At 42.9% G+C, this 12178-nt stretch overlaps 1 protein-coding gene across 1 annotated transcript in view; it reads right to left on the bottom strand.

The window, feature by feature from the left end:
* Positions 1-216: 216 nt before the first annotated feature.
* Positions 217-12178, bottom strand: part of lg6h8orf34 (linkage group 6 C8orf34 homolog) — a 172052-nt gene continuing 160090 nt past the window's right edge. Inside the window, 5 exon segments of the mRNA XM_029661256.2 lie at positions 217-1214; positions 3360-3398; positions 6624-6720; positions 9358-9789; positions 9792-9946. Coding sequence (XP_029517116.2) covers positions 1207-1214; positions 3360-3398; positions 6624-6720; positions 9358-9789; positions 9792-9946 — 731 coding nt within the window. The 3' untranslated portion in view covers positions 217-1206.

Raw genomic sequence — 12178 nt, 5'->3', positions numbered from 1 at the left:
AATAGTATTTAAACCCAGGTCTGTCTGGTTTAGATGGGAAAATGGTAGAGCAATAATGATGATGTGTCCATCCCAAATTGCACCCCATTTCCTTTATAGTGCACTACTGTACTTTTGACCAGCACCAATAGTGCACACTATATAGGGAACAGAGCGCCATTTGGGATGCACCCAATGTGTTATGATAGGTTTAATTATGTAAAAACATGGCATCAATCACTTCCAGGTTTTTATTCAATGGTTCAGTCAGTACATAAAAAAGAAACAATCTTTTATCCATTTTGTAAGTATTTGCATGTCAACAGAAGTATAACAAAACTCATAGCTACAAAAGGAACAGTCGTAGATCAACATAACAGTGTAGACCAGGATTGTTACCTTTCCCAAAATGTCTAGGTTTTCCCAAGAAATCCTGGAAGGAGGAATCGGGATTCCAGACTTCCCTTACCAGGGGCAAGTTCTTATGTCGCAGTCTCCTGAACAGCCCCATGGTGTGATGAAGAAACACTCTTCAAGTTATTAACAGAATTTAGAATGAACAGAATTTAGAATGAACTAAATTTGGTGCAAAAGAAGGAAGGATATCCTTTTCAAATCAAGGTGAGTATCTGTACGAAAGCCTGCATACCAGCTACTGTTTTTTTAAACAATGGAGCTTTAGGTTTAAAATAAAAACAGATCTGGGATCAGGCTACAGAATGTAGTGTGGGGGAAAATAATCTTCAATTCAAGGTGAATATCTGCTCCATTATTTTATTCCCTTGAAAGCCATTCCACTTTAAAAACCAGCCCTTAAGTGCCTATCCAGAGATTGGCTCTATACAGTACAGTACAGTACATGTGCTACTGTTTCAAAGTATGCTTCTAGCTTCAAGAAAAAAATGTGTTAACAACAAAATGCTTTTTTTTCTTCTTTCAACTCCTTTAAAGACGTAAGCATGCTAAAATAGCAAGCACAAAGAAATATTCAGTTATATTTCATACTTCATACTCTAAAGTTATCCTATTTTTGACAAAAGTTCACACATCTTGGTGCTACATGGTCTCAGAAATATCAACCTCTGTGGAAAAAGTATACAATCTTTTTTTATATTCCTCACTGAGTGAATTATAAAAAATAATGGTCTCTGTACACAATATTGAAAATACCCAGTGGTTTGCATAATTATTTGATTGGATCAATGTCTCTCTCTCTGGTCTTCATCACTATAGGCCTGTGAAAACACACACACACACACACAAACACAAAGACGAAAACATCAGTCTCCTTAGAAACCAAGATTCAGATACATTTCAACAACCAACCGCTAATAAGAAATAATAGCCTGAGCAATTACAATGAAACAGACTTTAATATTTGAACATGTCAAAGATAAACATGAGTTGGAAAATGAGAATGAAGCCTGGTTGGTTGGTTGGGGACCAAGAGAGATGGTTCCAGAGGGCTCTGAGTTCTGGGTCTGCGTCCCAAATGGCACCCTATTCCCTATATAGTGAACTATTTTTTTTACCAGAGCCCTATAGGCCCTGGTCAAAAGAAGTGCACTATATAGGGAACGGGGTGCCATCTGGGTCACAGCATATGAGAGATGAGTGATAGTGCATGGTGACTTCAGCACCCAGAGTTGGGGTTTGGGTTGGTTGTTACTATAGTTACTGTGGCAGCATTGTTAGCTCATGGCGTGTCAGATAGCCAAAGCTTCGGCCTGACCACGGCCTCTCTAACACCTCTCTGCAGGCTTTCTCTCTCTATATATATATATATATATTTTTTTTTTTTTCCCTCCCTCTCTATGTATCTCTCTCTGTCCAACCTGGCGCTCTCTTTCTCCATCTCTCTCTCACTCTCTGTCCCTGGCTCTTTCTCTCTCCAGACTGTCACACGCGCTCTCTCTCTCCCTTCCTCCCTTCTCTCTCTCTCCCTTCCTCCCTCTCTCTCTCTCCCTTCCTCCCTCCTCCCTCCCTCTCTCTCTTTGACTCTGGGAACTGTGGGCAGAACTTGTCGACCAGCTAGCGCCACAAGAAGGCAGAACCGCAGAGAACCTCGTCTAAACCAACCAGACACTCTCTGTCTCCGTCCCAAATGCCACCCAGGCGCTGGTCAAAGGTAGTGAACTATAAAGGGAATAGGGTGCCATTTGGGACACAGTCTTTGCCTCTGCCCAAATCCTCTCTAAAGACTTGACGCTGTCTGTCTGGAGTGATTTTAAACCCTGTAAACACTGTTCCCTATGCACCCAGTACTGACTTATTGGAACTGGGTATAAGAGGTGCCTTTCTCCTTCTCTGTCTCTCTCTCTCTCTCGCACTCTCTCACTCTCACCCTCTCGCTCTCCAAAATGGCCGATGTCCACCAATCGCATTGCAGAGCCGGTACGTCTTCCAATCTAAGGACTAATTGGAGGGTCTATAAAGGAAAATGGAGGCTTCTGAGTCACCTATTGGTAGTTGCCGGGGCAACATACACTGCAGTGGTGCCGGGGACTCTGAGTGAGGTCATGGACAGACAGACATGGAGGCTCCATCAAATGAAGTCGCCTCTTGTCTCTAATGGGATAAAGGAGTTGTCTCAAGACACTACTAATAAGACACAGACCGGCTGATATTACGTGTGATCCATATAATAATATATCACAATAGAATCCAGATTTCTATAATGGGTACCTGGTAGCAGACTAGGTTGTTATGCTTTTGAGTGTAAATTATTTGACACTTTTATGAGTAATGTTGAAATATGTTACAGTTTTCAAAATGTGTACTGTATATGACAAACTGTTTGATTTCCGGTCTTATTGGATGGCTTTTTCATCCATATAATCATATAATCATATAATCCATATACTGTAATCATGTCCATGCTACCTGGTACTGTATAATGTAATCATGTCCATGCTACCTGGTACTGTATAATGTAATCATGTCCATGCTACCTGGTACTGTATAATGTAATCATGTCCATGCTACCTGGTACTGTATAATGTAATCATGTCCATGCTACCTGGTACTGTATAATGCCTTTTGGTTGTCTCCCGCTGGGCACACACTGGTTGAATCAACGTTGTTTTCACGTCATTTCAATGAAATGATGTTGAACCAATGTGGAATAGATGTTGAATTGACATCTGTGACCAGCGGGCTGGTAGACCACGTTTTTATGATGTTATTGTGAAACGCATATTTTACCGTATTTTGCATAAATATGAAACCGTTTTAAGAGTAAAGCGTGAATAACATGCTCTTAAAAATAGGAATATGACAGCGAGATGATTGTTGATTATGACTACAGATGATTGGGTTATCTTATTGGTGTGATTATGATTGATTGTGACAGACTAGTACCTTTGGGTTTAGATGCTCACCTGAGAACACGGATCTCTTATTGGCATCTCCTACCCCACCTGTGAATACATCAGAACAGACAATAACACTAATTCATCCACATAACTGGGACTCTGACTGACATCCCATCCAACATGGCAACATATTATAGCGTTTTCAAGGGTATTCCAGCTGGGACTCGAACCACAACCCCAAAGCAGATAACTCCTTTGGAGGAGTTTGTGACACCCTCATCAAGGGTTGCTGCCAATATCATATGAAAACAACACTATCAGCACCCATCAAACTACCTACAGTACATACAAACCATCATTACAGAGACGTTGGCAGCTGTATACACACATTACCATGTTAATTCATCAAGTTAAAGCAGAAAATATGTTTTGTATTTTTTTCATCAGGCCACTGTTGATGTAGTCCCAGAATGTGTTGCATGTCAGCAGTGGACTAATGAAAAAAATACCAAAAGATCGTTTTGGAGTGGAGTTTTCCTCTATGTTTAATAAATTGGGTAGTTAGTCTGAGACATGAGCCACAGGGTGGTTGGGAAGAGAAGGGGACAGGAGGGGCCTGACTACTCCATTGACTACACACTACTTTCATCTCATTGAGGTCGCTGCGGTTACCCCATTGTGGAAGTCTCTAGAATAACAGGAAATAGCTATGGATGGCTTTTTTTTCTTTATTATGTAGCTCTGTGCCATAGACTTGGCGCCAGCTCAGACACAAGAACCAAGGCACTGGCATGGCAGCAGAGATGAGGGGAGGGGGGCTGGGAAGGGGGGTGTCACTGTGCCAATGAGCTAAGAAGCATACATCTAATGACACACACACACACACACAAACGCACACAGGCATACGTACACACAAATGTAAACACAGACGCACGCACACACACTTACTGAGTCAGTCAGCAGCCATCTCACCCCATGAGCCCTCTCTCATGTTTTGCAGCTGGGCATCTCTCTCTCTCTCTTTCTCTTGCTCCCGCTCTTCTCCATCTCTCTCCCCTCTCCTCCTCTACCTCTCTCTCTCTTCCATCTCTCTCCCCTCTCCTCCTCCTCCTCCTCCTCCTCACCTCTCTCTCTCTTCCATCTCTCTCCCCTCCTCCTCCTCCTCCTCCTCCTCCTCTCTCTTCCATCTCTCTCCCCTCTCCTCCTCTACCTCTCTCTCTCTTCCATCTCTCTCCCCTCTCCTCCTCTACCTCTCTCTCTCTTCCATCTCTCTCCCCTCTCCTCCTCCTCCTCTCTCCCTCCCTCTCTCTCTCTCCAGTAGTGTGTGGCTCGTATCCTTTTATAAACACATCATTGCCATAGCCCGAGTATAGTAGCTGAATACGTTTGGTCACTTCATCAGCTATGTTCCTTTTGGCACAACAACCCTCCATACCCAAGAGAGACCTGTCATGTAGTCTTACAGTTCCATTTGATTGCCGCCATTTTGCGTAACGCAATGTTTGGTTTGACTTGGAATTCCTGAATTCCTGGATGCATCCCAAATGGCACCCTATTCCTATATAGTGCGTTACATTTGACCAGAGCTCTAAGGGCCCTCGTCAAAAGTGGTGCACCACATGGGGAATAGGGTGCCATTTGGGATGCAGTCCCTGTTTCATGAGTTCCATAAAAACCTTTGGCCCTCTGACTCCAATTCCCACTTGCATTTCAGTCTCAGTATAAGCAGATGATTCCAGGCCCTGTTGTTTACTGAGAAAACTGTGTGTGGATACCAAATCGCACCCTGTTCCCGATATAGTGCACTACTTTTGACCAGAGCCCTATGGATCCTGGTCAAAAGTAGTGCACCTCATGGAGAAAAAGGTGGCATTTGGGACACGTTATGTGATACATTATTTGCAGAACATTTCTGTCACTATTCTGGGAAAGAGAGGAATTAGGGCCAAATGACAGATTTAGTTCCATCTGGCTTGATAGATAAATTCAATGAATTGACTTCAACATGAACAGAATTATGTACGATGAACTGTACTTACACTGTAGTTGTATAATCCACCCACACTGAAGAAGTTGGCTATGTGTGGATATGCACTCTCCTTCTGTATGTTTTTTCAATGACAGAGACCGGTATGCAATGAAGGGGAGACAGAGAGAAGGGAGATACTGAGTTGGGCCGGCAGGTGCCGGGATTCGTGCCCACACAGTCAGGGGAATCGTATATGTGCTGAGGGCGGTGGTCTTAACTACAAGGCCAACGTCAGGCACGTGTACTGTGTGTGTGTGTTCATTGGCGCATTTCTACAATACCAGGATCTGAAGCCATCTCTGAGGATGTGGCGATACGCAACTCTCACCATAAAAGTTAAGAGCGCACACATTTGATGGTTTGATAGGACTATTGAGACCATATTATATTATTATTTATGACATATGAATAATTATGACATATTACTACATTCAACAGATGTATTTATCTGAACATCAAGAAGGGACTTCTGATCTAACTATGTCATGTTCAAAGATGGAGTCTGTGTCTCAAATGGCACCCTATTCCCTATATAGTGCACAACTTTGCCCAGAGCCCTATGTGCCCTGTAGGGAATAGGGTGCCATTTGGGACACACACCTAGTGATGCCATGTTCAAAGGACAGAGAGAGAGAGAGAGAGCTACGTCGTACCCAAGCCAGACTTATATAACGATTTATGGATTCATGAGATGCAACGGAGAGTCCTTCATGTCCATCGGCTAGCTCTTAACGTGAATAAATCTCTTAAGTGACGGCTGGAGATGTAATCTTAGACAATATTAACAATCCACCCAGAAATCACATATTCAGCTTTTAAAACTTCACAAGATGTCTGCCTCCTGTGTAGCAAGGGGCATTTCATGACTAGACTCTCATTTTCTTGTACTGAATTTGACAGCGTACATTAAGGTCTAAATCCCCTTTATTAGGCCGACGGAAAGCCATACTTTGTACATTAATCACAGAAAATTGAAGTAATGACATAAATAAATTGAACTAAGGAAATGACGGTGTGCGGCTGATGGCATTAAGAGAGCGACCAGTCCTCTTGTGGGGCAGTAGAATTACCACTGACTTCATGAAAACGTTTGACACTGTGAAACACTGAGGAAAAAGGACTTCCCTTGTGGGTCAGTATGGGAGAGAAAAGACAATGAGAAAGGTGGGGAGAGAAATAAACAGCAATGATGATAAAGATTAAGACAGAGGTAGAAAGAGAGAGACAGGGCCAGAAAGAGATAAAGAGCAGAGAAATAGAGAGAAGGGATGAAAAGTGTAAGGTGAGGCACGCTTACTCACACTTGTCCTGCTCAGGTGGTTCCAGAAGGTCACTCTCTGTGTCACTGGGAATGTGCCATGGCTGTCTGATGGCCTGCAGCTGCTGGTAGAACTCATCCTATAGGAGAGGAGGGGATGGGAGGAGACATTACAGGGTTGACTCATGTTGTAGGTAAACAACAGGTGTCTAATTGAGTACAAACAAAACTACCTACAAATCATTTTGAGAGGTTGTTTTTAAGTTTAACAAAGTGTGATGAGATCCATATAGTGATGAGCTCTGGCCGTAATAGCCTAACAACAATGTATACTATACATACAACTTGTTTGGAATTAGAGAGATAAATAATTTAATCGTCAAGATGAAAAGCTGCATACATAGCTATACATTTACAAACGCAGGCTAAACAACATGAACTGGGCCAAGGTTTAGAGTGAACCATAAAAAAAAAAAACATGTTCTTCTGGAAAATATATATCTGATACAGCTGTTAGAAGTCTGTAAGCAACTTTAAGGCTTGCACACATCGCACAGAATGTGGCTCTAGAGTTCGTCTGCCGATCGTTCAGCACGCTGTGTTTTATGGACCACCCATTGTAGAGGTCTGACTGACGACATTTAAGTCGATTCTACACTCGGTTTGCAAATTACTGCCGGCACTCTGTTCAGAGGTATCTAAGTACTCTCGGCTGGCAAACTATTGGTGTGTCTGAGCCTTTAGATTCTGTCATTTTTAAACCACTCATTTATTTTATTTTATTTTTTGTATTTCTAAACGTCTTGACGGTTGAAAACAGAGAAAGTCTATCTATCGCTCTCTCGCTCTCTCGTTCCATCTCCTCGCTCTCTTTCTCTCTTGTTCCATCTCCATCTGTCGCTCTTGCTCTCTCGTTCCATCTCCTCCCTCATTCCATCTCCTTTCTCTTTCTCGCTCTCTCTAAAAGGAAAATTACAGAGAAATTGTTAGTGAACTAGAAACCAAAGAGTTCCCCATTTAGTTCTACAGCTTTTAAAACCAAGTACACCTTGGAGTATAGTCCTTGGGGCCAAACTTTAATAAATAAATTGCCCGTGTTCCCTTCTAATGGCTTTTATGTGTTTTAGTTTTGTTCCCGTCTAAAGGGTTTTATGTGTTCTAGTTTTTCAGTGTTAAAAGGTGATGGATGTTTCCCAGCCAGTCAGTAAGCTGGTCAGCCAGCCAGCCAGTCAGTGAGTCAGTCAGTCATTTAGCCAGTCAGTAAGCCAGCTTGTCAGTTAGTCTCGATGGTGGAGAAAGAGAGGACGCCTCCAAGCGTCTCTCGTAGAGTCCTGGTCAAAAGTAGTGCACTATTAAAGGGAGTAGGTTGCCATTTGGGACGTAAAGGCAGTGTTTCAAGAAGAGTTACAACAGGAAGAGGAAGAATCAGGTTTGCACATCCATTCTTTCCTGTCCTCTCTCTTGCTCTCCCTTGTTTTCTGTACATCCAGTTTTATAAACAGGCCCAGGATTCTTGCTCTCTTTCTGCCTCTGTTTGTTTGTTTGTCTCTCTCTCTCGACCCTCTCCACTTCTATCTCTCCATCACTAGCTGTCTACCAGGCGATGCACACTCACTCACACAAAATACACACACACCTCATACTCACAGAAACACACATACTCACAGCCAACACTGCTGTCACATGTTATAGAGACATTGAACCACTGGACACTTCCCATTTCACTCTGTGTGTGTAAATACTGTATCCCCGACATAGCTTATTCTATGATTTCTACTACTGCACGGTGTATTCTTACACTGTTTATACACACCACATATTTGTTTACATACTGGATTCTTGACATAGCTCATTCCAATATATCTACAATTTTACATGTAATTCTTAGTACATCTGGTGTAAATTCTCCGGCTACACTGCACATATGTATAGATTGTATTTTGATTACTATTTGGGCTGTTAATTGGATTCCTCATTCTTGATTTCTTGTTTCTTTTGTACTCTTTCTACATTTAAATTATTTGTGTACTTTGACATTTTACTGCAATAAACTTTGATTTGATTTGATAGCTCTCTCTGTTGTTCTCTCTCTCTCTCTCTCTCTCTTTCAGTGGACACTAGTCATCCCGCAAGTCCAGGTGTCTCCAATCATTTGTGAATCAGAATCAGGTCACTCCGCTCCGCTCGCTGGTGTTTTTGATAATCTCAGTAGGCGTCAACCTCAAGCAACTGTCCAAAAAATACAGAGGAATCACAAAATTCCTGCCCGCGATTAATAAAGTCCTCAGAAAGGGGGTCTCATATTTAACAATGTGGCTCTGAAGTAGACCATGAAAAGGAACTTGAGACAAAAAAATCCCATTGAAATATTCCCCTTTAAAGCCAGACACATTTTTTCCACAGTGAGTAGACCATCCTACTGTATGGACCACCCATCACTATGCCAAACCCCCCATGATGTTTCTGTGTGTGTGTGTGCATTCTATGTGCCCTCACGTGCTCTCATGTTCTAATGCCAACCTATTACAACCCATTACATTACCCAAGGAATTACAATAAATTAAGGGTACATTTCACTTCCATGACCCAAGATTTATGGTAATTAGACCTGGGGTTTTCTGTTCTTTTATACACTGGTTCATCCTATAATGACCTACTGTAGCATGACAAACGAAGGTCAGTTTTGACTTATCCCTCTTATAGTTTAGGTTATGATTTTGAAAGGCTGATCCTAGATCTGTGCTTTAAGGAAACTTCCCCCTGGTGTGAGTGGGTACCTCTGACAGATAGGCCCTGAGGCTGGAGACCTTGCCCAGACTATCTGTCGTACTCAGCCCAGGAGGGGTGAGCAGGGGCCTGGGTCGGGTCGGCTGACTGGTGGGGGTCACCGGTCTGCTCCTCGACCTCCTGAACGTCACCTCCTTATGACCCCCGTGACCTCCAACCCCTGGGGTCACGGCAGTCATGGCCGACCTGGAGGTCAGCAGGCTGTTGGGCGTCATGGGCCTGCTGCTGGGGGTTCTAGGAGTTGTAGTTCTGCTGCCTGGGTTGCTGGGAGAATGAGTTCTGTGACCAGTCGTCATGGTGAGGGAGGTTGGTTTCCGGGTGAGTAGAGGGCTAAGTTTGGGGCTGACCAGGGGGTAGCCTATGGAGCTGGGCTTGGCTGAGCGGGCGCTGAGGACGGGGGACTGGGGTCTGGAGGGGGTCTGGAGGTCTGGCCTGGTAAGGGTAGAGTGTTGGGGAGGGTTCCCCCCGGGAGGGAGGTGTGGAACAGAGGGGTGAGGAGCAGACTACTGTGGGGGCTGTTGGGGCTCCGCTGGGCTAGTTTCCCCTGCTCCGCCAGTTTGGCCAGGTCCTTCTCCACCTCTGGAGGGGCACAGAGACAAAGACAGACATGTTTGATAATTAAATGTATTCATGACAAATAACATACTGTATATAAAAGTAAGGCCAAGGGACATAGTCAACAAAATATCTGGGCCTTATTATATAAAACAGAGAAAGGGCAAAGGTGGGTCATGTTCAGATATGCACGCTTATCTTTCATTGATGTGTGTGTCTGGACTAAAGACACAGGATGGACTCATTTACATTACAAAACATCCCAGAAGATATCACAGGCTTCATAACAGGAGAGTGGGAATGCTGCCTTTCCTTTTCATGATGTTTGTCTTAAAACCCCTTTCACTGGTCATTGAAAACAATATTTACTGAGTCTGTAAATTGTGGTGAATCCTGCTTCAGTAAAAATTCCGGATTGACATTAAAAACGAATGTCACATAACATGAAGATTGTGTCCCAAATGGCACCATATTTCCTATGTAGTGCACTACTGTTGACCAGGACCCATAGGGCTCTGGTCAAAAGCAGTGCACTACATAGGGAGCAGAGTGCAATTTGGGACGGGTACCCTATTTCCTATGTCCTATGTAATGCACCCTATTTCCTATGCAGTGCACTACTGTTGACCAGGGCTCATTGGGCTCTGGTCAAAAGCAATGCACTACATAGGGAGCAGGGTGCAATTTGGGACACACAGAAGTGTTATTTCAAAATTCTGAAAATATATTTGTTTGCTTTATTGGTAGTTACAAAAACAGTTTTGTTTGTCAGAGGATGGGATAGGACTGCCAATGAGAACATCTGGGGGTAGCCTGCTCTCTGCTCCTCATCTCCCTGTTTGTGTCCTTTTTAAGGCTCTGACGCTGTTGGGTTTTCAGCGATCCAAGCTGGGACTTATCATGCGAGGGGGATATTTTCAGGAATGACTCACCACGAAGAGTTCGTACCAAACGGCACCCCATTCCCTATTGTGCACTACTTTTACCAGAGCTCTATGGGCACTGGTCAAAAGTAATGCACTATGTAGGACATATTATGCCATTCGGGATGGAGCCTAACTCCTTAAGCATTCTCAGAGAAGCGTGTATTTGTGACATTTAATAAATGACACGTAGTGGAAGCATTACATGTACTTCATAAACCTTGACTTCAACCATTTATGAGCAAATAGAGACTTCTCCAAAACAAACAACATTTCATTTTTCCACGCTTCAAAAATGCGAAACACATGTTCACTCATCACAAATTACTAGCTACAGTCGATCCACATATTGCAAAATACTCCAAAACGACTTTGATACTGTAGGTCAACTAATATTATACAAGAGCACTGAGCAGTGTTGGAGAGATGATTTAAGCTGGTTTGAAAGTTTAAGAAGTGTGTGTCTGTAAGTTTGTTTGAAAACTAATCTAAATTGTTTGTATTGTATAGTCCATCCGGCACCCTGTGTATTTCATTCCATGACGTAGATAACCATATAGCTGGATCTGTAGTTAATTAGTTGTAATTGTAACAGTCTCTTGAAACCAGACAGAGACACTACACCATGGCAGTATGTTGACTTACTGAATGTGTGTGTACATCATACTGACATTGTGTTCTTTGCTGTTTTAAATTAAACTCAGATACTGTGTGTGTGTGTGTGTGTGTGTGTGTGTGTGTGTGTGTGTGTGTGTTTGCACAATACACTAACATTGAGTCCTGTGTTGTTTTAGCCCATATGCTGTTATAGACTGTGTTTGTAGACCTGCTGACCTCTGATCCAATAGAGCTATATAATATAGGAGAACATGGTTGTATCCCAAATGGCACCCTATTCCCTATGTAGCCTGTACTTTTGACCAGGGCGCATAGGGCATATATAGGGAATAATATACCTGTGTGTAGAAATGAGAATATATGAGCAACTGAGATTATGGGAAGCTTTATGTCTTAAAACCACACATTTTCGGTGGATTGGCAATCCCTGTAAAGTATCCTCCTTTTTAAATGAAGCCAATTCATTGCGGCTCTGCCACATAATTGGAAGGGGCAAAGAATTTGTCTATTAGCCACCCATTAAAAACCTGAAATGGCAAAAAATGATTAGTGTACTTCGAAAAATGTATCAGTTTCACTTAAAGTCAAATGGTTTGACAGCAACGCCGCATAAAATTCAAGTCAGTTGGGATCAGGCTCTTTGACGTCCCAATACCTTGGCATCTGGTCTATGAACTGGTTTATACAAATCAACTGACATGTCAATCCGTTCGTT

The sequence above is a fragment of the Oncorhynchus nerka genome, linkage group LG6 (assembly GCF_034236695.1).
Source record: "Oncorhynchus nerka isolate Pitt River linkage group LG6, Oner_Uvic_2.0, whole genome shotgun sequence".
NCBI classification, from domain to species: domain Eukaryota; kingdom Metazoa; phylum Chordata; class Actinopteri; order Salmoniformes; family Salmonidae; genus Oncorhynchus; species Oncorhynchus nerka.
The sequence above is the reverse complement of the archived record's forward strand: the minus strand, read 5'-3'. Positions and strand labels throughout refer to the sequence as shown.